Source organism: Cnephaeus nilssonii (assembly GCF_951640355.1).
Source record: "Cnephaeus nilssonii genome assembly, chromosome: X".
NCBI classification, from domain to species: Eukaryota; Metazoa; Chordata; class Mammalia; order Chiroptera; family Vespertilionidae; genus Cnephaeus; species Cnephaeus nilssonii.
Window position 1 is genome coordinate 4,714,756 of NC_137071.1, and position 26,307 is coordinate 4,741,062.

Sequence of the window (26,307 nt, forward strand, 5' to 3'; positions counted from 1 at the left end):
CTTGCTTAGCCAATAGGATATCTGTAAATGAAACACAGCAGAAACTTTCTAAGTGCTTCGGTACTGGGGCATGTCCTATTGGAACCTTTCCAACTGAAAACCAATGGCTATGCTGTGAAGAAGCTCTCGCAAGACACTGAATGATGGAAAGCCAAATGTAGAGAGGCCTTGGAGAATGGGAGTTCACCTTGGGCATTCCAGTGGCAGATGAGTTCCCATTCCCTGATCACAAAATCAATGCAACACTTCATTATTTATTAAATAATTATTTATTAGGCATCTACTATATGCAATACATTGTTCTCACACTGAGGATTTTGAGTAAATTAGACAAAGTCTAACTCTTAGTGACCAAATTCATTAAGCTTACAATTTTCACCAATCTATTGCTTCCCTTAAAAGCCTTAAAATGGATTATTTGTGTCATCTCCTTTATCAAGTATCTCAGACAGCATTTTAATATCATCCAACTTGATCATTATGCTCTCCAATCTGTTTCCATCTCTAAACAACCACCCACCACACTGCCTTAGTCACAGATTTATAATCAGAGCTGTCATATTACTAACTCTCTGGCATTGTAGCTTAGATAATTAGGGATATCATACATCACTGGCATTTATTGTATTTGCTTTAAGCTCTTGGTAATTGAGAATTATCAGCCCACATACCAAAACTATTAGTATGATAAGTATTTCTGTACAATGACCAGTGATTTCTAATAAGGCAATAGGCCAATTACCCCACCTCCACCCTGAGGACCAGCCCCACCCCAGATCAGATCCAGGCTCAGAATCCAAGTGCAAATCTCTTGGTGTTTATTGGGGGTTGAAGAGGCAACAGGGAGGGGTTTTAATGCAAAGCCAAATTGCAAATAGTTTTGTCCTAGACCAGAATTCCTGATAATAGCTCCACCTAAATGGCAATTAGGAAGATAGAGCCACTAACCAAAACATGGTTTGAGTAGGTTTGGGGGCAGATCCAAAGATGTCCAGGGAGTCCGTGGGCTCTCCTTTGCCCTGGGATGAGGGTCAAGTCAAGTTAAATTGAATCTCAAAGAAAAGATTGGTTTCTAACTGATTTTTGGGGTCACATTTATTTAACATTGTTTAGCATCTTAAACCTTGTGATAGCTACTCCTTAGGTTTTCCAAAACTGGTGTCAAGTTTTGTTGTGCTTATGTCTCTCCCCACAAGCCCCACTTCTAAATTCTTTTCTCTCTTCACAACATTGTTTTCATTAGCACAAAATTTAGAGTGGAACCAAATTAAATAACACACAAAATTCAATGGCTTGAATAATGGTGTTTATTTTCTTTAAATACACTTAAATATGAAACAACAGACAAGAGTTTGGTAAACTCAAAACTACAAGCTGGACAGTAATCAGAAAATCAGTGCTGATCATATGAATCAAATCTGCATAAGGAAGAATCAGAATAATTCACGAGAGTTGCAATTAGCAAAGGACTCAGACTATTCAAACTGCCTCATCTGCTGTGAGTAATCAGTCACAGAGCACTTATCATTCCATGATGATCGAACCTTTTTCATTCACCAAACAAACAGAAAGGGTTACACAGGCTCCCTCTTCTCTCTCTACTCCTTGGTGTGCAGAGAAGCTATCTATCAAGGAACCAGGGAATCCTCAGCTGCTGTTTGATGGAAGGTTGGTTTGGATTCACCTAGTACTATGTGAAATGAATTTTTTCCAACACCTGGGAAAAAAAAGAAAAATAGTGACGGCAACTTGGCAAAGTGGCATGCTGTTTAAAATGTGGGAGGAGGAACTTGGGAACAAAGCTGAATCAAGGATTTTCTTGACCGTGGAGCTCATGGGTGGGCCTTTTCTCCTTTGGAAAGCAGCAATGCTTTGCACAGGCTGATTTAGCATTTGTACACATTCTGGTGTGAAAGGGGCATCCATCCTCACAGCTGTTGTAAAAAATAAATAAATAAATAAACGTGAGAATTCAGAATCCAGGACTATAATTCAACGAAATAGCTCTGTTCTGATTTAAGTTTTTAAAGTAAATTTTCCAGATATGTATTTAAAGTGTCAACATAAAATCCTGAATAGTTATCCCACATGGAATCCAAATCCATTAAAGTGCACTCAGTAACCTTTAACTGTTCTAGTCATCAATAATTTTCTTGCTACATAAATCCAGTGATATGCTCTTTCTCAAAGAAAAAAACAACCAAATAAACATATATGTTCATATATTGAGAGATACTGAACCAGAGTCTACTGATCTGAAACCCCCCATTACCCCCCATTACCCCCCACAAATAATTGTTTAAATTTCATCATTCTAGTTTTTGCTTAAGATCCATAAGCCAATAATAGCAAGCAGGATTCTCTTCATTTCTCAATTAATCATCACTCTGTAATCTCTTGCTTATTCTTAGTTGCCAGACCTCTGCTTTACTATCAAAAAGGGGCTTGGGCACTGAAAAAAAAATGGCTTAATAAGGAATCCCACTAAATCAAAATGGCATTTACATTAAATGTCGATGAGTCAAGTTAAGGCGGAAGTGAAAAAGCCATTCACCTGCAGGTATCTGGGTGAAATACCTTGTGCTTCCGGCAGCAGCTCTCCAGACTCTCTCTGCACTCAATGCAACTGCAGTTTTCTGGGTGCTGGATGAGATCTCCGGGACAGGTGGTTTTACACACGCACTCGCAACTATCTTCATCAAACTTCATGTGCGGCCCACAGAGAGTCAGTTCCTGGAGGTGAGAGGGGTCTACACAGAAATAGAGAAGTGTTGGTCGAATAGCTGTAGCATGGATAACATCATTCCCAAAGTGTATTCTTTACATCGTTCTCAAATCACTTGAATTCACGAAATTTCCTTTCCTGTAGATTTCTCCCTAATCTTTCCACAATGAAGGAGATTCACCTCTAATTTCATAATGAAAATACAGAATCCATGTGTTCTCTTCAGCTTGTGATAAGAATGTTATAAACTGAATATTCTTGGTAATATTTTTTAGAGATTTTTAGGTTGGTGACTTGTTAAAAAGGCAAACTTTTACAATCAAGTATGAATAATAAAATATAGGATGTGTATGGATTATGAGTCTAGTCATCCCCAGTTTTAAAGTGAAGATTAAAAGGAGAGAGGAACAGAAGTATTGGCACTGTAGAAATACACTTCAGCCCTTTCAGATTGTGGATAGAAACAGTGATGTAGTTCCTCACCACAGATCACAACACTGATATAAAAAGGAAATAGGGATAATGAACTTGGATTCCACAGATATCTTCTGGGAGATATGTTCAGCTGAGAGAGGAGGGTCTGAGAAGTTTCTTATACACTTAGCTGACAGACACTTCTAGAAAGTGTGCAATTGCTCCATGTCCAAGTCTAATCATCAAGTTGAAATTCATTGCAAAAAAAATGAAAGAGAAACTTTGGAAGAACTTGACTATATCACCTTAGCATTATTGAAGGCTTCAGAGCAAGTACATGTTTGCTTTCTTACCCAAATCTGCTTCTCTCCAGTTTGCCTGATTTAAGTAATGGTGCCATTACTCTTGACTCATCTGCTATATTGAACCTAATCACCATGTCCACCCACTTCTGAGTTCGGCCTCCCTGAATTTGTTCATTCTTTCTGAGTTCTGCGTCCCTGAATTTGTTCATTCTTTTCCATCACGACTACCACTGCCTCAATTCAGCCAGTACCTTGTATTTTTTGTGTAGATGGCTGTCACTCATTTGCCAACACAGTTTTACCCTTTCAATTCATTCTCCATAAGGTTATCAAATGCAAATCTAATCACTAGTGATTTAAGTACCTTAAAAGGTTACCCTCTCTTTCAAAATAATAGCCAATTTTCCTACCAGGACATACAAGACACTCTATGAACTGACATGAACCATACTCATATCTCTCTCTCTCTCTCTCTCTCTCTCTCTCTCTCTCTCTCTCTCTCTCTCTCTCTCTCTCTCTCTCTCTGCCTATGTTCCACCCATACCAATTATAGTTATAGTACTTTCTTCTGATATGCCAGAGTATCTCACACTCATGCCTTTGGGCTCGTAATTCTTTCCCCCAATATCTTTCTCAAATTCTCCAAGTTTAGCCAAGTGCCCTTGCTATGTGCATATTTCCATCCTGTCCTCTTTTAGACTTCTTATATTTGTCTGTTTATTTCTCTGTTTCCTCCATTAATTAAAAAAATCCACCCTAGCTGGTTTGGCTCAGTGGCTGGAGTGTCAGCCTGCAGACTAAAGGGCCCCAGGTTCGATTCCAGCTGGGGACACATGCCTGGGTTGCGGGCTCGATCCCCAGTAGGGGAGCGTGCAGGAGGCAGCCAATCAATGATTCTCTCTCATCATTGATGTTTCTATTTCTCTCTCCCTCTCCCTTCCTCTCTGAAATAAATAAAATATATTTTTTAAAAAATCCTAAAGGTTATAAGTACCAAGTCTCATTGTTCTGGCATAAAATAGGCACTTGATAAATATTTGTTGAGTTTATTTGGTGTAATAAAAGGATCCTGAATCCAGCTGATGTATGGAGACTGAAAAATCTCATCCAACATTCCAAAACATTGGGTTACACCATATGTTCTTGCCACTATCTGACCATTAATAATGGCAACCTTGTGTCATCCAATCTCATAGTTTTAACTGCTCAGTAATTAATGATCTTTGAAGAGGAAAAAGTTGAGCTTTGTAAGCCATATGCCAGAGAAGCAAATGTCACTTTGGGGCAAGATGAGAATCGCTTGTTAAAGGATAGTTAGTTAAGAAGCGCTTACAGATTTGCATGGATCACAAGGTGGCAGTAGAGACTCATTCAGAAAACTTCTGGCAAGACTAACTCCATTCTTAGACCCATGGTTTCGGGAAACACAGCCCACTTAGGTGTTCGCTGAACTTCAGCAAGATAGTTGGCAGAGGCAGGCCTCAGTCTCTCTAGACAAGTTAAAAGTAACAGAGACTGGATGTAGGAGAACTGAATGAAACAGCAACTAGCTAAAGGTGATATCCTGAAGTCATTCATGAATATATATGGTATTTGTCTTTCTCTGACTGGCTTATTTCACTTAGCATAATAATACCCAGGTCCATCCATGCTATCTCAAAGGGTAAGAGTTCCATCCTTATTACAGCAGTGTAGTATTCCACTGTGTAGATGTACCACTGTTTTTTAATCCACTCATCTACTGATGGGCACTTGGGCTATTTCCAGATCTTGGCTATTGTAAATAACGTTGCTAGGAACATATGGGTACATATATTCTTTCTGATTGGTGTTTCGGTATTCTTAGGATATATTGTCAAAAGTGAGATCGCTGGGTCAAATGGTAGTTCTATTTTTAGGTTTTTTGAGGAAACTCCACACTGTTTTCCACAGTGGCTTCACTAGTCTGCATTCCCACCAGCAGTGTATGAGGGTTCCTTTTTCTCCGAATCCTCACCAGCATTTCTTGTTTGTTGATTTATTGATGGCAGACTTTCTGACAGGTGTGAGGTGGTACCTCATTGTCATTTTAATTTGCATCTCTCTGATGGTTAGTGACTTTGAGTATTTTTTCATATATCTATTGGCCGTCTGTATGTCCTCATTGGAGATGTGTCTATTCAGGTCCCTTGCTCATTTTTAATTGGATTTTTTGTCTTCCTGGTGTTGAGTTGTATAAGTTCTTTATATATTTTGGAAATTAACCCCTTTTCAGGTGTATCATTGGCAAATATGTTCTCCCACACAGTGGAGTTCCTTTTCATTTTGTTGATAGTTTCTTTTTCTGTACAGAAACGTTTTAGTGTGATGTAGTCTCATTTATTTTTTCCTTTGCTTCTTCTGCCTTAGGAGATATTTTGGCAAAAATATTGCTACGAGAAATGTCTGTGATTTTACTGCCTATGTTTTTTTCTAGGATTTTTATGGCTTCACCACTTACATTTAAGTGTTCTATCCATTTTGAGTTTATTCCTGTGTATGGTGTAAGTTGGTGATCTAATTTCATTTTTTTGCATGTACCTGTCCAATTTTCCCAACACCATTTATTGAAGAGACTGTTTTTACTCCATTTACTCTTGCCTCCTTTGTCAAATATTAATTGACCATGAAGGTGTGGGTTGATTTTTGGGGTTTCTGTTCCATTCCACTGATATATACGCCTGTTTTTGTGCCAGTACCAGGTTGTTTTGATTACAACGGCTTTGTAATATTATATATTGATTTTAATCATAGGGAGGTTGATGATGTGATGCGAATGTATTCTGTTCCCAACCTTGTTCCATTTATCATTTTTATCAATAAACTGATGGATTTTTTCCAAGTAAATTCTTGAAGTTGTGGCTATCTTGACGAATATAAAATACAAAATCAGGACTACTCAATTTTTCATTTTTTGGTATTTTAAAACAGTTTAGAGCAATGAGCTGAATCTAACTGGATACTATTCAATTAGACTTAGATTCACTAATTAAAATGTGCTCATTCAGGGACGAGGTCATTGTACAAAAGGCAGTTGACTGCCACAAGTGTGCAAAAGGTGTTTAGTGAACAATAAGCTCAGTATATGTCATCCATTGGATAAGACCATTGGAGATGTGACCAGGAACTTGACCCACATTAATTGAATTATGGGACATGAAAATTAGAAGTGATCATGATCCAGGTTACCCCATGCCTCTCACTTCCATCAATACTACAACTTCTCAAAAGGTACTCTGCTTCCTTTCTGGTCCCAGGACAACTCATCCTCTTCTACTCTGCCACTGGATTGATTTTGCTAAAATGCTAATTGTTGCTGTCAGTCTCCTGCTTGAACCAGTTGAGTGGTTTCTCTTTGCCCCTAGTATCACATCTAAGCTCTGGGACAAGGTTCATAGAGTGCCCTGTGAATCTCTCCAGCTTTCTTTCTCACTTCTACTCCTCTTCTTCCATTATATCACCACCATGCAACTTCTTCCAGCACTCCAACATGCTATGCTCTCTCACCTCCAGTCCTGAGCACTCATTTTTCCCCTGCTCAGAGCACTTCTCTCTTTCCCCACTACTCTGCCTAACCCTCAGCACCCATGTGCACCAGCTGCGTCCCTCCCCAGGAATTACCTTCAGCAGAAAGAGGCCATGTTACCTAAGGTTACATCCCCTTCCCGAGGTAGCTCACATACAATGAATGACAAGTTCATAGGACCCAGGCTTGTTCCATTTAGCTTTTTTACCAATAAACTGATGGAATTTTGGGGGCATCCAAACCCAGCTTCAGCTCCCCATAGGATTTGCTGACACCTCTTAGCCACTGCAACACAGTTCATCTTCTCCCTCTGCCCAGTCCTGATTCCCTCTCACACTTTAATGCATGGTACTTGCATGCAAATCTCCTGAGTACAAATCTCTCTCAGAAGCTGTGGACCAGGAAAACCTTGACTAGAATACTAGTAGCCTATAAGTTCTATGTATATTGCCTCCCACAATAACTTTCTAACACTGTTATAAGTGAGTCACATGGAGAAAGAATTATACTTGTTTTACATGAATCTATAGGGTAAACCCTGAAATAACGAGTTGATACTCGAGAGCTGGTATATCCAACATGGTTGCTACAGACCATATTGAGCATAAAATGGCAACTCCAAATATAGATGTGCTGTATGTACAAAATTCACAGTGGATTTCAAAGACTTAGCACAAAAAATGAAGATGAATCATTAATAAATTTTATATTGATTGCATGTTAAAATGACACAATTTTTAATATGTTGGATTAAATAAAATATATGAAAAACCATTTCACCTGTTTCTTTTGATCTTTTTAATGTGAGTACTATAAAATGCAATTTATATATGTGACTCTCACTGTAATTCCATTGACAGTAGTGCTCTGGAGTGAGAGATTTGGGTTCAATATAGTTTACTAGCAATAAGAGTATGGTCAGAGTAACTATGCGGCCTCGGTAGGTGGTGAGTTTCTCCATGACTGATATATGTCCAGCAGAGGATGGATGAATTTTGGTGGGAAGGATGCAGATAACATTCAAGATCTTCATGGGCATTTAAACTACATGAACGTTATGTTTCCCTCAAAATCTGGGTTAAACTTTCATGCTGACAGACAGAAATATAGGAAGTAAGGTATTACTTATGGTTTCTAAGGACTGATTCCTTAGAGTTGAATCCTTACTGGTCTTGCTTGCAAATAAATCATAGTTTAAAACAAGCAAAGTTCAAAATTGCACGATTCTTTATAATTTTTTTCCCAGTGGGATCATATCAAGTTCTCTGGTAAATAAACAAAAATGCATTAATTTTTAGCCAAATGCTCATCACCAAAAATCACAGCATTATGAGTTATGAGCAGTGATGTTTGCCTATCTCATTTGGTTCCCAATTCCCCTTAGTCTAATAGCTGTGTTTTGCTTTTAATTTGATTTAGTTTCAGAAAAAGTTTCCTCTTATCCCCCCACCCCTTTTTTCAAATAACTGTCATGTTTTCACATGACACAGTTAAAAGAAACCAAGAAATCCAAAATTATTTTATGTTCTGGTGAGACTTTTATATAAATAAGTTAGTAAAATGTGGTTAACTGTTTAGTTCTGAAGTGGCTTTCATTACAGGTTTCCATCCCCTTTCAAATTAAATGTTTGGGGATGCTCTAATTGCTTTGGACTTTAATATTATAAAGCAGATAATGCATTAGTGGGTCTGCTATATAATTAAAGCACAGAGGGCTGTGGAATCTGAATGCTTCTATCACTTTTAGCTGTGTGACCTTGAGAAAAATCACTAGACATCGTAGTATGTACACTTTGTGATTGTAAAAAAGAGGATAATAATAGTACATTATAGGGTTATTGTGAGGATATAATGAGTTAATACATATAAAAGGCTTACAACATTGCCTGGTCATATTAAGCACTCAATAAATGTTAGTTGCTATTGTTATTTTTATTATTACTATTATTATTTCATACTGCTCTCATTACCTTCCATTCCAGCAAGTGGATTCTCCTCTTGTAAAACACATTTACATTTGCTGCTATCCCATAGCATGTCAATAGGACAGAGTTTCTTAGAATGGGAACAACTAGGAAAAAGAAATAAACCAGATTTAAAAGCTTTCAAGGGCAATCATACCTTTGAAACATTTTTAAAAAACATTGCATACATTTCTGAGTGAGAATAGTTAAGATTTCGAATAGCTTAATTCATATTTATGAACTTCATATTATTAGTAATTCTGTAATTACAAATATTCTACTTAGAAACCTTTGGAAATGAAACTGTAATTTTGGGAAGTTATAATCTTTAAGAAGATTGGTGTTAAAATGATGCAAATTAGCTGTCAACAGAGCCTATTTACCAAAAGTAAATATTGTTCTAACATAGCACTATCTTCTTTAAAATAAAGAACATTGGTTAGAACAGCAGGAACATCTTGAGGATAAATGTGCCTTATAGATGAGCTTTCTTTTCTGCTTAAGGGAGGTGGGGATTTCTTAGCTCACTGTTAAGTAACATATAACTACCAGCTCACTCCTTCACTTGCCACTCACACATGTGTTTATTGATTTACCTTTGCAAGATATAAGTATTCAACGTAGTTAGTTTATATTTTTACTCAGTGTTTGTAATTTGACCTTCATTTGTTTCTCAATTTTTTTTCCAAATCAATGATTCTTCTCTTTGATTCCAGAACAGTTCAGGGTGTTATAATTTGTGTCATAAAGAATCACAAAATACTTTTAGAAAATTTTCAAAGTCAATTGAATTTTAAGTAATTTTTATTTAAAATAAGAATTTTTCATTTGGTAATCTCAAGAGGAAGGGTTAGAAAATCTCCAAACTCAGATGCAGATAATTTTGGCACTTGCCAATGACTCCAGGAACCTTTTTCCCACCCCTAACTTTGGGACTGAGATGTATAAACAGCCTAGAATGAGTTTTATTTAATGTTTGTTTTGGAATGAGGGAACATGTGCCAAAGTTGAGGCTGGAAGAAAGTTTTACGACTGCATTAGACTATGCATATTAAGAACAAAGGTGTACGCAGGCATGCTAAGTCCATAAGTACTGAGTTGTTTGGTCCTACTGCAATATACATCTAACACCTGATAAAAAACGTATTTTCCAAACAGTTATTACCAGTAGATCTGAGTTAGAAGCTAAAAAATGAAGAACTTGAAGAGAAAGTGATGACTCTATAATTAATGAAGTATTCTACACACACAGCTTAGGCAAAGGCAAGAACAAGTACTAATCAAATACAAGAAATGCTTACCCATCTTCTTCTGTGACCTCAATGGATCTTCTGATAATGGGGTATGGATGGCTGGGAGCTGTTGACAAGCACTTACAACCTGTATGGTTGGCAACTTTAACAGGCACTAATTCGGGTACTGAAGTCAAAGGCACTGATATTTCAAAGAGCTAGAGTAGAGAAAATAACCATAATACACATATATTTAAAAGAATAATTTCTACAGTTTGCATTTTTGCCTTTGTCCTTTATGGTAGTGACTTTAGCAAAGTTTTTTCATCAAGAACAGAACTAGTAAGGATAAAGGCTAACATAGTGGAAAGACTGCTGGGCTGGGCTGGGAATCAGCTGACTGGGGACTTACCCAATTTTACCATGTATTTAAGCTTGATTAAATCTCCTAATTTTTCTGTGCCACTGGTGCCCTTGTAAAATGGTACTGTTACTTCATGCTCCTGCTTTAAATTTGAGTGTAAATAGTAAAGTTTAAATGAAATTATACCTACGAAGTTTCTTTTTTCTTTTCTTTTTTTCCTATGAAGTTTCTTTGAGACCATGGTGAAGAGATTATTGTTCAAAAACAATTTACTTATCACTTCTCATACTATCTCCATTGAAGGAATATAGTTTCCTGTTCTTTGACTTTAGACTTGGCCATGTGACTTATTTTAGTCAACAGGATGGTAGCAGATACGACACAACTACAAATTTGAACTGTGCATACTTTGTAGGGCTTGTAGCTGTGAGAAGAGCATGATCTGACAGGCTTGCTGGTCCAAGGGATGAAAGACACAGGGAACAGACCTGAACTCAACCTGTAGCTTGGAGTCAAGCCCTATGGAGCCTACTCTAAACTAACTAGATCTCAGATACATGAGTGAGAATAAGTCTTTGTTGTTTAAAGCCCCTGAGTTTTAGGATGTTTATTATGCAGCATCACGCAATAATAACTGACTGATACATGATCATCATGCCCAACCACTGAATTATAGGTAACATGAATCTCATTCGTTCTATGTTTCTATATGCCAGCTCTATTGTAAGCAATTTTATATTAATTCATTTATTCCTTATTACAATGATATAGGGTGGGTTTTTATTACCTTCCCCAACCTCTACAGGTGAATAAATAGATGGACAGAGAAGTTATACAACTTGCCTAAGACCACATAACTATTGATTATAAGAGTGGACATTTGAACCCAGACAGTCTATTCTAGAGGCAGAGGTGATACTGTTAAGAATATACTTTATTACTTTTTGGAATGAAATTGCTGTGACCAGAAGGAGCAAGGTGGGATCTTGGGAAGTAGAATTTAGAGAAATGTCAATTACTTTGTTTCTAGAGTGGTTCTATGAGATACGGATGAATTTGAACTTGATTTTAACGCTCTGTCCATTCAATCACCAGTCGATGTAGTCTTTGCTACATAGAGAATTCATTTATTCACTTTGTTTCTAAGAGGTATTTCATGAAATAGTCCATAACTTTGGGATGAGAGGTAGTTAAAAAAACACAATTAAAATGTTCAAATATGCATATTTGGAAATAAAAACTGCTGTACACTTACAGTTAAGTACACTCTGTAAAACTAATCATTTGTTGAGTACAGCAGTCAAAATAAAGTACTCAACTATCTATTAAGTGAAAACAATCCATTAACGTTGTGTTTATTCTGACCTTTCAATATGTAATGGAATTCCATGAGACTAAGTAAGAGAGTGTTTTTAGAGTGTTTACTTTGCATAAACTTCATCTTGCGAAATTTCTCAGCTATGTTCTAGGGAATAACGTGGTCATGAACTAAAGCCTTTTACGTTAATGCAAGCTTTGTTTTTTTCTGACAGTTGGTGCTTAGCCATGCTTGTTATTTTTTGACCTGATTGTCAAATAGTAGAGGTCGGAATTTACAAGTTGTGAGATTCTCTAAAAGGATTTAGAAAATGAAACTACAGTTTAAGGGGTATTTTAGGGGGTAGGAGGAACAAAATTAAGGATAAGAACCTATTGCCAAACAAATCAGCATTCCATTTTTTATATCTAATTAAGATAATCACCTAACATGGATATATTTGGTGCATATTTAATTTTATTGTACTACTATATATATATATATATATATATATATATATATATATATATAAACATATATAGTAAATATGCATACAGAATAAAGACTATATGGGCAAATGTGATAATTAAATGAATATATGAACATGCACAAGGAATTTGCAAAATAGCGCCAAAAGGAATGTAGTTTGACTTACCGCTTTTTAATATGTTTTCCTAAGTTTGTTATTACTTCTCTCCTATGCAACAATTATATTTTGCAACAATATGGTAGCAATAAAAAGAAAAACTTATCTACTGAGCAAAAAGGATTTTATAAGATGGAAAGGGAAGAATTATTTCTTTCATGGAGACTGCAGAATTGTTTTCAAATGTCTTTTGTGCTACATATTTTCCATTTGCCTCTCCAGAGATGGCATCCTCTCTCTTTCCTTCCCCACTGGGCTCTGTGTCCCAAGACACTGACATCTATGAATGACATCTATAGGTCTTCTTGCCTTCCATATCCCCTACCCCCCACTCTCTGCCAGGCTAAGGGTTGACCATGGCCACCATTCCTCCAGCCAGTCCTGCAGCCCTCTTCCTCACTTTCTCTCTGGGTCCCATAACTACTCTTCAGTCCACGGGTGGAAGCAGGTCCCCCTTTTGCTAGCTCTGGGTACTGCACCAGCCCTTCCTCTTTTCCCCTATCCCAGTGGTCGGCAACCTGCGGCTCGCGAGCCACATGCGGCTCTTTGGCCCCTTGAGTGTGGCTCTTCCACAAAATGCCATGGCCTGGGCAAGTCTATTTTGAAGAAGTGGCGTTAGAAGAAGTTTAAGTTTAAAAAAATTTGGCTCTCAAAAGAAATTTCAATCGTTGTACTGTCGATATTTGGCTCTGTTGACTAATGAGTTTGCCGACCACTGCCCTATCCCATTAAACTCTTCTCAGTCACTCCATTTGAACAACACAGAACCTAACTAATCAACAATGCAGCTGTCTTCATTCCTTTTAATGTCTATTCTAGTAACTTCCATATGATTATAGTATCACAGAGGCAATGACTGATAAAAATTCAGGCTCTGGAGTCTCACAGACCTAGATTTGAAGCCCAGCTCTGCCGTAAGTTACTTCTCTGAGCCTAAGTTTTCTCGTCTATAAAGAAGGATAAAAAGATACCCTTTTAGCTTGTTTCACGGATTAAATGAGACAACACACACAAAGCATTTAGCACAGTGTTTGGCAAAAAGCTCAGTTGCAGCTGTCAACACTATCGTCATTGGGACTTGGCAGAGGACATGCTAGCCGGTGTCCTCATACCTGTTTGGAAACATACGAGGTGCTGGTGTTCATGCAGATGACGCTCTCTTCATTGCAGCAGCCGCCACACCGGAAAACGTTCACACAGGGAGGTTTGAAGAACCTGTTGGTGCTACTCCCCAGCTCACTGGCGACCTCCACACACGTCTCTCTAGGGCTGCACTGGGTTCTTTGCCATTCCTCATCTATAACTGCAGAGAGGAAGTTCATTGGTGCCAGCAGAAGAAACTGACCTGACATGCCAATGTGAGCCAGGGTTATGCTGGACACAGTCGTAGCGCTTATTTTACTAGTTATTTTTTGTCGGTCCTTTAACCAAAGATTGTTTACAGAAAAATTAGAGTCAAAATCTGTTCCTTCACACTTATACAATACCTTTCTAGAATATAATTTTCTTTTTCTTTGGTGAAGAACACCATATCCTATATATAACCACATTGGTATATCTGAAGAAGCTGGTCAATTAAGAAGTAAATGGAAGAGTGTAAAGAAATAACATGTGTTATTTATTAAGCAATTTATATGACACAGATGAATAGCATTTCTTCTACTTGAAGCCAGGAGTGCACAGGTTTTAGCACCATTGAGGCATACATTTTTTGTTGGTTGCCTAACTAAGTCCTGCCAACAACCACTAAGTGAACTTCAAAACACATCCTAACCCAGTTGAACTTCGAGATGCTCCCTGTGGCCCACGCTGACACCTTGACTGCATCCTTTGGAGAGGCCCAGGAGGGACACGCATCTAGGCCATGTCTGCATTTATGACTCACAGAAATTGTGAGATTAAAAAAATGTTGTTTTAAGCAGCTAAGTTTTAGGTTAAATGTTATGCAGCAATAGATAAATTCTTCTCCATTTTTACCCCATCTTCAAAAATTTGTATTGGTCTCTCCCCAGAATATTCTAAATTCCCATATATGTGAACATGTTTCCACTAGAAGAGACAGAGGAACATCTGCTTAAAGAACACAAACATAATATTATTGTTGGAGATCTGACTATGGCCTATAAATTATTCCCTTAAAACATGTTTCCATATTTTTCCCCTCTTAATCTCAATTTTGCTCATATGTTGCTTCTTTAATCACTGAAAGTCACAAAATACAAGATGTTTGGCCAGCTGAGAAACATTACATACACTAGACAATTTGCCTAAACTCTTTTTTTAATAATAAAATCTTTTATCCTAAGAAACCTTTTTAAATTTCTGATTTTGAATATTTACATAAAGAGCCTAAAATCTATAAATATGAGAGATAAGTTATGCAATTAGGTGTTAATATAGATATCTCACTACCATTAATCATGAATCCTAGAAAAAAACAAGTTATTAAATTATGAAGATATTACTGTTTAAAATTCTACTTATTGTTTTCCATTTGCTTTTTTATAAAACTAAATTTTGAGAGTTGGAGCAGTAAGATTTTAATCAAAATTGTATGGAACTATGACCAATGTCACCGAGTAAAGCCTGCATAACTCTACTAGTCTTCATACCGCCAGCATGTCTGTTCTGCCTCCAAGATTACCATGAAATCCATGAGGGAGAGTTGATAACAAACTATAAGTGACGTACTATGCCCATTTGATTATTTACTGCTTCTAACCTAGTCAACATTTCAGATGAGTCCCCACATAATGAGATACTTTACAGCTTTTAAAAATATTTTTACACTTTTTATGGTTTCCTCCTTAGGAAATGTCAATGTCACTGACTTTTTAAAATCACCTAATTTTGGTTTTATGGTAATGCTTGGCTAACTCTGTCTTCACAGAGTATCTCCAGCCCTGCTCAGTTCTTTACACAGGTAATCTGGTTAAGGCCTTGGATCTCAGGTGAGGTCTGACCTCTTTGCTTTCATAAAGTCCAGGATAATTTACCACAAAGAAGTGACTAGAGCTTCAAACCTCTGGATAAAGTGGGTTATAGGCCATGGTTCCAATGATCTCAACTCATTTAGACACACAGTCATACAAAAACACAAAGAATCCTCTTCACACGCAGGCCCACGATGCAGCCGAGGAATTTATCCCTGCCTACACAAAGCCTCCCCACAGCCAACAAAAGCGGCCTGTGCAACCTCATCATCTTTTTACAAGTGGGGAAAAGTAAAGATAACTCTAGAAAAAAAGAAAAGAATGATTTTGGCTTAGTAGTCAAATTGAATTATTTGATAAATATAATCCATTAGCAGGCAATCATATTTTAATCAATTCTAAAATGCTAGGTCCTGGGGTGGGGCAGGAACCGGGTAGAGGTGGGCAATGGGGGAAAAGAGATAGAAATCTGTAATATTCTCAACAATAAAGATAAAAATATAAATAAATAAAATAAAATGCTAGGTCAACACTGCTACAGTGGCTTCTTGCATTATGTTGAATGTCATAAAAAAAAATTAAATGCCTAATTGGAAGCCACACAATTTCATTTGGCATGCATTTTATTCATTATGATACAGTACATATAGACAATGGTTTTCTTATAAAGGACCACCATCCTTACTATGAAACAATCATTCCCTTTATTTCCAATTATGTTATTTTATAGTCTGGAGTTTAGATTATTTCGCCTAGAGAGAATCAATTATTCTGCTAGTAATACCAGCATACGTTATTACAATTTAGCTTCCAACTTTTACTTTTCATTTTTTACTTTAAAAAAAACATAGAATAGCAAAGCAATAAAAAGTTATATCTAAACTATCAGTTTTTATCTATGAATGTGTAGCAGTAGAATGTTTTTTTATTAATGAATGCCAAGGTTGTTTTATTTTTTAAGTAAACACAATGATTTTTTAAAAATTAAAAACCATCTTTCTGGGGTGTTTTGCCCTCACATCTTTGAGTTAAATATACTCCTGTATTTTGAAGTGTTCTTTTGTGTTGATTTTTTAAAATCTCAAAATCATACTGACTATATTTCTCTGCAGAGTTAATATAGGAAAACAAGAGTAGATATAGGAAAGTAGGATTCTCCGTTAACACCAAAGCTATGAAATCAGACCCCTGTTCCTCTCCCTAACACATGCTGCCCTGCTCAAACATTTGGCAGAGGTTGGTGCATTTGTTACTATCTGAGAAAGAGCAAGAATTGGCCAACACACACATACACATGCACACACGCGCACACACACACACACACATACACACACACCTACCTTTTAATGTTTCAATGTCATAGAAAGTTGCCGCAAACCTGGTGGACCGATGGGATGCTGAGCGAGAGTCCGGGGTGGTAAAACTTTTCAGCTTCAGTCGGCATCTCCACAGCTTCCAGTCCTCGAAGTGTGTGATTTGCAGCAGTTCCTCCAAGCCAGAAGCCGCCCTAATCTGCTGTTCAGATTGTTCTAACATTGACCTCTTGGAAAAACAAACAAAATCGTGGTATGAAACCAAGTTACTAAAGTTTTAATTTGTCTGATAACCTTCATTGCTAGCACTTAAAAATGTAAATAGAGCTGAAAAGAAATTAGAGAGATGATCCAAATGTACAACAGTACCTAGGGAAAACAAACTAGTATTTTTTAATCACATTCTGCTCACATGATTGAATCAAAGGGATTACTTATTTCCCCCTAGGTACTCAGAACATTTAAAAACAATGGTGGGATTCAAAATATGTCTACATCTTAACCCCCAGAACCTGTAAATGGGATTTTATTTGGGAAAAGGAATTTTTCAGATGTCATAAAATTAAAGATCTTGAGATGAGATCCTCCTGGATTATCCACGTAGACACTAAATACAAAGACAAGTATTCTAATAAGAAACAGGAGAGGGGAAGCCACAAACACAAAGGAGAAGACTTTTGGAGACAGAGGTAGATATTAAAATAATGCAGCTACAAGCTAGGGATGGCCTATAGCCAGCAGAAGCTGGAAGAGGCAAAGAAAGATTCTCTCTAAGAGCCTTTGGAGGGAGCAGAGCTCCTGCCTACACCTTGGTTTCAGAATTCTGAATTCCAGAACTGAGAGAGAATACATTTCTGTTGTTTTAAACCACCAAGTTTGTGGTCATTTGGTACAGCAGCCACAGGTAATCCTATCTAATAAAGAGGGAATGTGCAAATTGACTGTCACACTGTCACAAAGGTTGTCATGCCCATAGCCACAAGATGGCGGCGCCCAGTCCCTTCAGCCCTGCCGGAGTCCCCCAGTCCTTTCAGCCCTGCGGGTGGGAGGGGGTTGTGGCAGGTGCCCTCAGCCCTCCAGCTGCCCAGGGCCGGCCCAAAGCTCAGGCAAGCCTCGGATGGCAGCTGCCCAGCCGCCCAGGGCCGCCCAAGGCTCAGGTAACCAGGGCTGGCTGAGGCTTGCACTGCCGGCAGTGGCAGCAGCAGAGGTGTGATGGGGGCATTGCCTTCCCCTGATCACCGGGTCGCCTCCTGCCCCTGAGGGCTCCCGGACTGTGAGAGGGGGCAGGCCAGGCTGAGGGAACCCCCCTCCAGTGCATGAATTTTCATGCACCAGGCCTCTAGTTAATATATATTTTTAAATTGCACTATTTTTGTGACAGGAGCCAATGACAATTGTTTTCATTCTATTATTTGTTTGAGAAACTGACCATAAAGTCCTGGGGAACCTGCCTAAAGTCACACAAGGAAAAAAGATTGTTGATTCTAATAACCTGAAATTTCTGACTTCTATTCCTCTGAGCCTTTTTTCTTTTTAAGTCTGTTTGCTATTTCAAAGACATGGGTGTGTGTTTTTCTCATAAAATAGACTTCTTCAGTTTATGCTTAAAATTGCTTTTCCACACAGTTGCACGAACTGTATTGACTGATATGATGTCTGGATTTGTAAGTAAAAATTATTTGGCCAGCCTGGCAAGTGTGGCTCAGCGGTTGAGCATTGGCCCATGAACCAGGAGGTCACAATTCAATTCCGGGTCAGGGCACATGCCTAGGTTGTGGGCTTGATCCCCAGTAGGGGCCATGCAGGAGGCAGCTGATCAATGATGTTCTCTCTCATTGATGTTTCTATGTCTCTATCACTCTCCCTTCCTCTCTCTGAAATCAATAAAAACATTTTTTAAATTAAAAAAATGACTTGGCCAACAAAAGATTTTCAGTATGCAGCCTATTTGTTCTAAATTAGGGGCATGGTTATATAAATAACTATACACATATATAATGAAATACTATGCAAGCATCAAAACCAGTGATATAGGTGTGTATTGGGAAGAATGAATCTGCATTCAACAGTGTTTTGGGAGTAGATTTTTTTTTTAGATATGATGATGTATACTGAGTTGTCCGAAAGTGGGTGCTCAGAAGAGCAAGTGTGGTCATGTATGATTCAGTTATATCTTTTTAAAAATTCTTTGTGTGTATAATGTGCATCAAATATATAAACAATTAACCATTGTTAATTAATCATATATAATTTAAACCATATATAATATCTGGAGAAATATACATGAAAACATATACAATAGTTAATTTTCTAGATTAGGAATTATCAAAATATAGCCCCCTGACCTAATTCAGCCTGTTGCTCTCCTGTGTTTTACAAATAAAATTTTATTGGAATACAGCCATGTCCATTTATTTACATAGTATCTATGGCTGCCTTCATTCTACAACAGCAAAGTTGAGAAGTTGAGACAGAGACCTTCATAACAGTTTAAATCTGAGGCCATCCACTTTTTATAAATGTCAGGTCTGTTCTCAATCATTATATTTTTCATTATTCCGTTCTATTACATTGTTTTTATTCTCTTTTTTGAAATACTTATTAGAAATACATTGGAGTCTTTTAATGATCTTACATAAATCTTAAATATATTTTTCAGATTTATCAATTTTTCCCCAACTCATTTTTGTGTGTTATGCGTAAATTAAATTCATCTCTTCAATCACCAATTTTTCAATTGTGTGATCTACAATTTACTTTGTTAAGCTTTTAATTTCAACCATCATATTTCTAATTTCAAATATTTCTATTTCATTCTCTTTCCTATCTGCTTTTTGTTTCATTTCTGTATGTTTTTCCTAACTTGTAATTTTATTTTATGAATATTATTTCTTTCTTTATCTCTTTAAGTGTCCTAATTATACTTATTTTAAGCATTTCTTCAAATTGTTTTATATTTTTACTTCACATATGAAGAAACCTCCTGTTCTAGATGAAAAAGGTGGCCAGCTAAGCAAAGCTCCTCACTGGACCTCTTGAGAAGTGTGGCTCTGAGACTATGCTCTCAAGCCTTTACAAACTGTTGATGTTATTTTGTCAAACTGTGTTGGCAATATTTCTTCAGGAGGTTTGCTCATAAGGGGGTGAGGTGAATAGAATTTGTATATTTGGAAAACCCAGAAGCTTCCTTGTGAGCAATGGAGGGAACACATTTCACACAACTTTCCCTAGATTTGCTTAGAGATTTACAAGTGTGGCCTGGGGGCACAGTTCTTTGTAGTGGGTTTAGGGAGGCAGATCAGGTTGCAGTACAAATAGTTCCTGTTCCCTCCAACTCTTAGCAACTTCAATTTCACTGGAAGAGCATTTTGCATTACACCTTTAACTTGGTGTTGAAGGCTTATGGAAAACTGCAAAATTTCCCCTGGTTTGGGGTAAAGTTGCACCACCAGGTTCCCAGCTGTTCTCCAGAGATATCCCCCACCACTACCCCTCTGTTCCCATTTCTTACTCTTCCACCTGTCAAAAAATCTGTTCAGGCCATGTTAAACTTGTGAGTCCAAGTTTAAGTTTTGTGACTTTGTCTCCTTCAAGTTCCAAGTGGAAATAACATCTCCCAAAAAGAAGTTTTGCCCGATACAATAAACCCCTCTGTCCTCTGGACAGACAGCTGATTGAAGAGGTGAGAACATGGATTCAAAGTGTTCAAAACTGGCTTTGAATGTTATAGCGCTCTGGAAAATGTGTTGGCAGTTTCTTGTAAAGTTCAACATTCACTCACCATATGAACCATAAGTCCCACTCCTAGGAATTTACCCTTGATAAATGAGGGTTTATGTTCACAGAAAAACCTTTATATGAATGTTTATAGTTTGGCTTTCTTTGCAATAACCAAAATAAAACTGGAAATAACCCATATGTCATTCAGTGGGTGAATGATTAAGCAAACTGTGCTACATCCATCCCACATAATACCACTCAGCAATAAAAAAAATGGACTGTGGTACACATAGCAACTTGGATGGCTCTCAAAGGCATTGGGAGTGAAAGAAGCTGATCTCAAAAGGTTACATACTGTACGATTCCATTTATGACAATCTCAAAAAAACCAAAATGATAGTGATGGAGAAGAGATCAGAGGTTGCCAGATGTTGGGGGAGGGTGTGAATATAAAAGGGTAGCATAAATGAAAATTTTCCTGTATCTTGATTGTTGTGGTGATTACACAAATCTATACATGTGTTAAATTTCATAAAACTGCACATCAAAATGCAATAATGTTGATTTTACTATATAGTAACTTAAAAAAATAAACTAAGCTGGCTTTGAATTCAGGCACTGCTCCTTTTTAGCTATTTGACTGAGGGTCAATTTTTAAACTTCCTTAAGCCTTGGTTTCCCCATTTAGAGATGGTAATGCTAATAATACTTCATAGAACTGATGTGGAGATTATACTAGGTCATATGTGAGAAATGATCAGGTATAGAGTAGGCACTCAATGAAGTTCATTTCCTTTCTTTCCTTTCTCAGGAGCAGGGCATATGGTCCTTTGCTGGGGTTTATAGGTCTCTGTTTGATGGCCCTTGATTTTCCTTAGTAACCAGAGAGGTGGGTTTGAAACGAGCAAGATGGGGCAACTCCAATTAGAGTAAATAAAAATTAAAAAGAGGAAAACTTTTCCAGGGTAAATCAAGGGCACACTTTTCCTTTTCCTTTTAAAAAAAAATTTCCTGGGGATGTGTGTGTGTGTGTGTGTGTGTGTGTGTGTGTGTGTGTGTGTGTATGGCTAATATGCAGTGCCCTCATGGGAGTTCAACCGGGAGACTGGGAGTTCTATCGCTCGCTATGACATGTGCTGACCACCAGGGGGTGGCACGGAACAAAGGAAGGCCCTGGCCAGCAGCTGGCAGCTGGGGAAGGGAGGCTCTGACCAGCAGTCAGAAGGCCCCGATTGGCCCTGGTCACCGGTCAGGCCTAGGGACCCTACCCGTGCACAAATTTTGTGCACCAGGCCTCTAGTTTTCAGATAAAAGGCCAATTTTAAAGTATCTGCTCAGGTTTTATATATATCTTTATAGATGGATAAAGAAAAATATGACCCACTTCTTAAACCTTTGTGTTTTATTAGGGTCTGGCCTTACCCACAATAGATAGTACATAACAGTAGGGGGCATACCAACTGTGGGCACTTGGTAATAATCACTGCTCTGGCTACACCTGTTTTGGGTGCTCAGCTAGAACCAGCAGAAGGCCTGGTCCTTCTTCTCTGAAATCCAGAAACCTGGCCATTTGGTGGGGAATGGGGAGTGGGGAGGCTCATGCTACCAGCAGCTCTTTTACTTATGCAGTTCTATATTTAAATGCATATATATGAGAAATCTAGGTTGTTTAATTAAACTTAGACTAAGGAAAGGAACTACATATGCAGGGAAAGTGTGTGTGCGTATGCTCACATGCATACATACACATGCATACATACACTTCTGTGAAAGTGTCTGCATAGCTGTCTGGGTATTTTAAGGGGATTCTAAAGGGTTAAGATGTCTGGGACCTTCAAAGCCTCCAATTTGATGACTATTATTGGTGGTTTTCTCCCAGCCACATTGTTTAGCATCTGGGGCGATGTCTATGCCCCCCTATACATTTTAAATCTGGGCTCTACTAAAATGTCTCTGCTCCCATTTGATGCATCTGTGCTTAGGAAATGTGGGGGCACATGAGTGTGGGATGGGTTTGAGTGGCAAAGCTCTAAAAGGATGCTCTGAGTAACCCCCTGAGTATATATATTCATGAATTAGAGTTCAAAGATCAAGGGCCCAATGTCTAAGGAAACAACCCAGAGCCTTTATAGTAATTAGGTTGTTACAAATAATTTCACTGCCTCTCCTGCTCCCCCCACCAAGGAAGGAGTCTATTTCTCAGCCCAATGACGTTGGGACATGTGACCTGCTTTGACCAATAGGATACATGATACAAGCAGAGGACTCAAATGTACTTAAGATTACACAGTTCTCCTAGATTTCCACCATTACCACAAGCACCTGCTCCTTCTAGCCCACTGATCCAAGGAGGAGGAAAGACATGTGGGGCAGACCCATGGCTTGAGTCTTGACTCCCAGCTGACCCACAGAAATATAAGTGAGAATAGATTTTTGATGTTTGAAGCCACTGAAATTTGGACTGCTTTGTCACACAGCATTATTGTGGCCATAATTAACTGCTACAGTCCTATTTCAACATAACTTCTAACATAATCCATTGGGTGGGCAGAGAATTTGTATGCAGAACTTCATCATCCTTTTTACAAGGCAGTTTTGCTGTGCTGCTGGAAGCCCAGTATGCCCCCTTTCATCTTTCTTCCTAAAGATGCAGTGGCTCCATGTGAACACCCACTGCTCTCCTTCTCTTCCTCACCAATATCCTCTGCATTCTCTAAGATACTCAATGATCCTGAGTCTTGCTGTGACAGTGTAGTTATAAACCAAGCCCACTATTACAAAGGCTGCCTTTACTTTATCATCCCACTCTGTTCCTTCTGGGGAGTCTCTTATTTAGGATGAACTCAGGGTATTCATTCAACAAAAATTACACTCTTCCTAACTCTCTCCAAAATAAAACAGTAGGCAACAACAAAATATTTGCCATAGCAATATTCAACACCTATCATCTTTCTCTCTCCAGGAACTATTTTAGCCAAACCTAGATTTCAGGAAAATTGTAATTTTCTCCATGTGAGTGTTACAGTTATTTAGGTAACAATGAATAACAAAATGAGACTCATTATAAAGAGTTACTTAAAATTTTTGGTATTAAAATGAGCCTTTCCACAGGTCAAATTGAACTTTTTGGCTGTTGGTAAGACGCAAACAACTAAGACCTCTTTAGTTTATAAAAAACATCACTTCCACTCATATGCCTGGCACATGGAAGACATTCCACAAATGTTTACTGAACTGAATGTACAGCTTTCCTTTTTCAGGGCGAAGGAGCCCCCTGAGCAGCAGGAATAATCCTCAGTGTCTTCCTTCAGTGATTCTATCCCAGTGTCCAACCATGGCTGTTTCCCATCTCAAAGGTATGTTGAGAAACATTTAGAAGCAACTCAAGTTGTGTGTGTTAGTCATTAACACTGTTAACTAAATATTTACAGCTTTCGACCATCTGAGCACATGGAAGGATTGCACTTCTGGGCCCCTTGTGGTTGATGGGGTGGTGAGTCAAGGGCTTGTGAACAAAAGTGATGTCTGTCACTCCAGGCCAGAGCATTTAACTGTCAGGGAAAGACTCTCCAGGGCTGTCCTTTCCTCCAGCATGGTGATTAATGACATTCAAGATGTGGATGCTAGCCAGTATCATCCTGATGTAGAGTTGACCCTGGATGAACCAGAACGTTCATGTGGTATGAGCAATTAATAAGTCTCTGTTGTTTGTGAACCCTAAAGATTTGGGGTTATTTGAGCATGTTGTGGTCTAGCCTGACTGATAACATTTCTGACCAGAGTACTTTGCCATAATTTACCACATCTTCACAAACCCAGCTGGTGTAAAATGAAAACATAGACAGCACTTCTCAAGAATCTCAAAGATGAGGGAAGATCATGAAGTTGTTCAAGCTTTAATTACATCTGTTGTGTGGCCAGATTCTGATTTGCTCATCTCTCATTCTGTGACCACCAAGCTGGAATAATTGGCTAAGATGACTTCCTTCTATAACTGGCTCCTAGAAGTGAACACCTTATAGAATAGCTTGCAGCTGGAAGGACACTGAAGGGTTTTTTGATACCTCCACCCAAATATTCTCTAATCCCCACAGGAAAATATCCCAGGGTGAGAATATTGCCTTATTAAAAAATACTTTAGGATTTAAAAAAAATGAAATCAGACAAACCATAATAAGAGTTGATGTTGGAGACTGTTTAATGTAGCAATTCATAAATTGGGTATGTCAAAATTGTAGAAGCTTAGTCCATCAGTCAGTCAACAAATATCTTAGTATCCACTCTATTACAGGCTTTGTACTAGGTGATTGGGATACTAAAGTACTAGTAAACCAGAAAATGAGAAGTCCCTGCTCTCAAAAAGCTTTCATTCTAATGGAGGGTAACAAAGCAATAAGCTTAGAGGCAAGCAAACAAAAATGAATAGTGTAATGATATAGATAGATCAGGGTTGATGAACTATGACCTATGGGCCAAATCCAGCCTACGGCCTATGAGCTAAGAATTATTTTTGACTTTTTTTTTTTGTTAATCCTCACCCAAGGATGTTTTTTTCACTGATTTTAGAGATAGTGGAAGGGAGGGGGAGAGTCAGAAACATCAATGTGAAAGAGACACATCTTTTTCTGCATGCGCCCTCCAGGTCTGGGGATTAAGTCTGCAATCAAGGTATGTGCCCTCGACTGGAATTGAACTGGGACCCTTCCGTCCATGGGCTGGTGCTCTATCCACTGAGCCAAAGCAGCTAGGGCTATTTTTGACATTTTTAAATGGTTGTAACAAATGAAAAGAAGAATATTTCCTGATACATGGAAATGATATACAATTCAAATGTCAGTGGCTGTAAAGTTTTACAGGAATATAACCATACCCTACAGGATCTTCCCTGGCTACTTCTTCAACTTCAATGACTGCAGCACTGGCCTCCACTCCTTATTCCAGTCATACTGGCCCCTGGCTAATACCCAAACACTCGAGTCACCTCCCTGCCCTCACCATGGCCATTACACCATGGTGGACTCAGCCTCCCTTACTTCCTTCAGGAGTCTGCACAAATGAAACTGAGTCAGAGAAGTCATTCCCACCCATTACTCTGTGTCTAGTACTCTGTTGTCTGCTCTCCCTGCTTAATTTTCTTCATGGCACCAGCACCCTGAGTTGCTATAGATTCGTATATTGTCTGCCTCCAACCACCACATTTGGAATATAAGTTCCATTACACTTGAATTGTCTTATTTCCTGCTGCATTCTCAGCACTAAGATCAGTGCTGGGACATAGTAGGTACTCAACAAAAAAATGAATTGTCAAATACTGAACAGTTCTAATAAGAGACAAGGGATAAATCCTTTATGAACTAGGACACCACAACCACTCAAGGCTTTCATGATGCAGTGGGGGCCTATGAGTGTGTTTGCTTTATAAAGTCCTAGTATTTTGGTAGAGACTAAAGCTAGTGGCAAACAGAGAAAAGTGGAGTTGCTATCATAAATGCAACCAAAAAAGAAATGTCTCATCTCACCTCAACTTAATGACATCCAAGTTATGCAGATTCCCACCCTCTCTGCTAATCTCAAGTGGTAGAAAAGAGTTAAACTTAGAAATGTGCTCAGAAACAATTTTACTGTTATTTGTGTCCCTATTTCCCTAGTACCTCTAGTCAGTTGTGAAAATAATAAATGTACCTGGGAGTTTCAGATCTTATTATGTCATGTTCTACATAGAAGCATCCATGTGTCCAAATACTATATTTTCATTCCATAAATTGTCTTTATAAACCTATCCCAAGAGGAGTTCCATAATGAAGTTGTTCAATAGTCAGCTTTAATGTCATTTTTTCTAGAACCCTTAGG

The 26,307-nt window shown here is 38.2% G+C and overlaps 1 protein-coding gene across 1 annotated transcript in view; it reads right to left on the reverse strand.

Moving 5' to 3' along the window:
* Positions 1–1,560: 1,560 nt before the first annotated feature.
* The window catches only part of VEGFD (vascular endothelial growth factor D), a gene marked incomplete at its 5' end in the record, with an annotated part of 28,593 nt that continues 3,846 nt past the window's right edge, over positions 1,561–26,307 (reverse strand). Inside the window, 6 exons of the mRNA XM_079764411.1 lie at positions 1,561–1,934; positions 2,555–2,750; positions 8,959–9,059; positions 10,254–10,402; positions 13,604–13,794; positions 16,765–16,966. Of these exons, the coding sequence (XP_079620537.1) occupies positions 1,808–1,934; positions 2,555–2,750; positions 8,959–9,059; positions 10,254–10,402; positions 13,604–13,794; positions 16,765–16,966 (966 nt within the window). The 3' untranslated portion in view covers positions 1,561–1,807. The remainder of the gene's footprint in view (positions 1,935–2,554; positions 2,751–8,958; positions 9,060–10,253; positions 10,403–13,603; positions 13,795–16,764; positions 16,967–26,307) is intronic.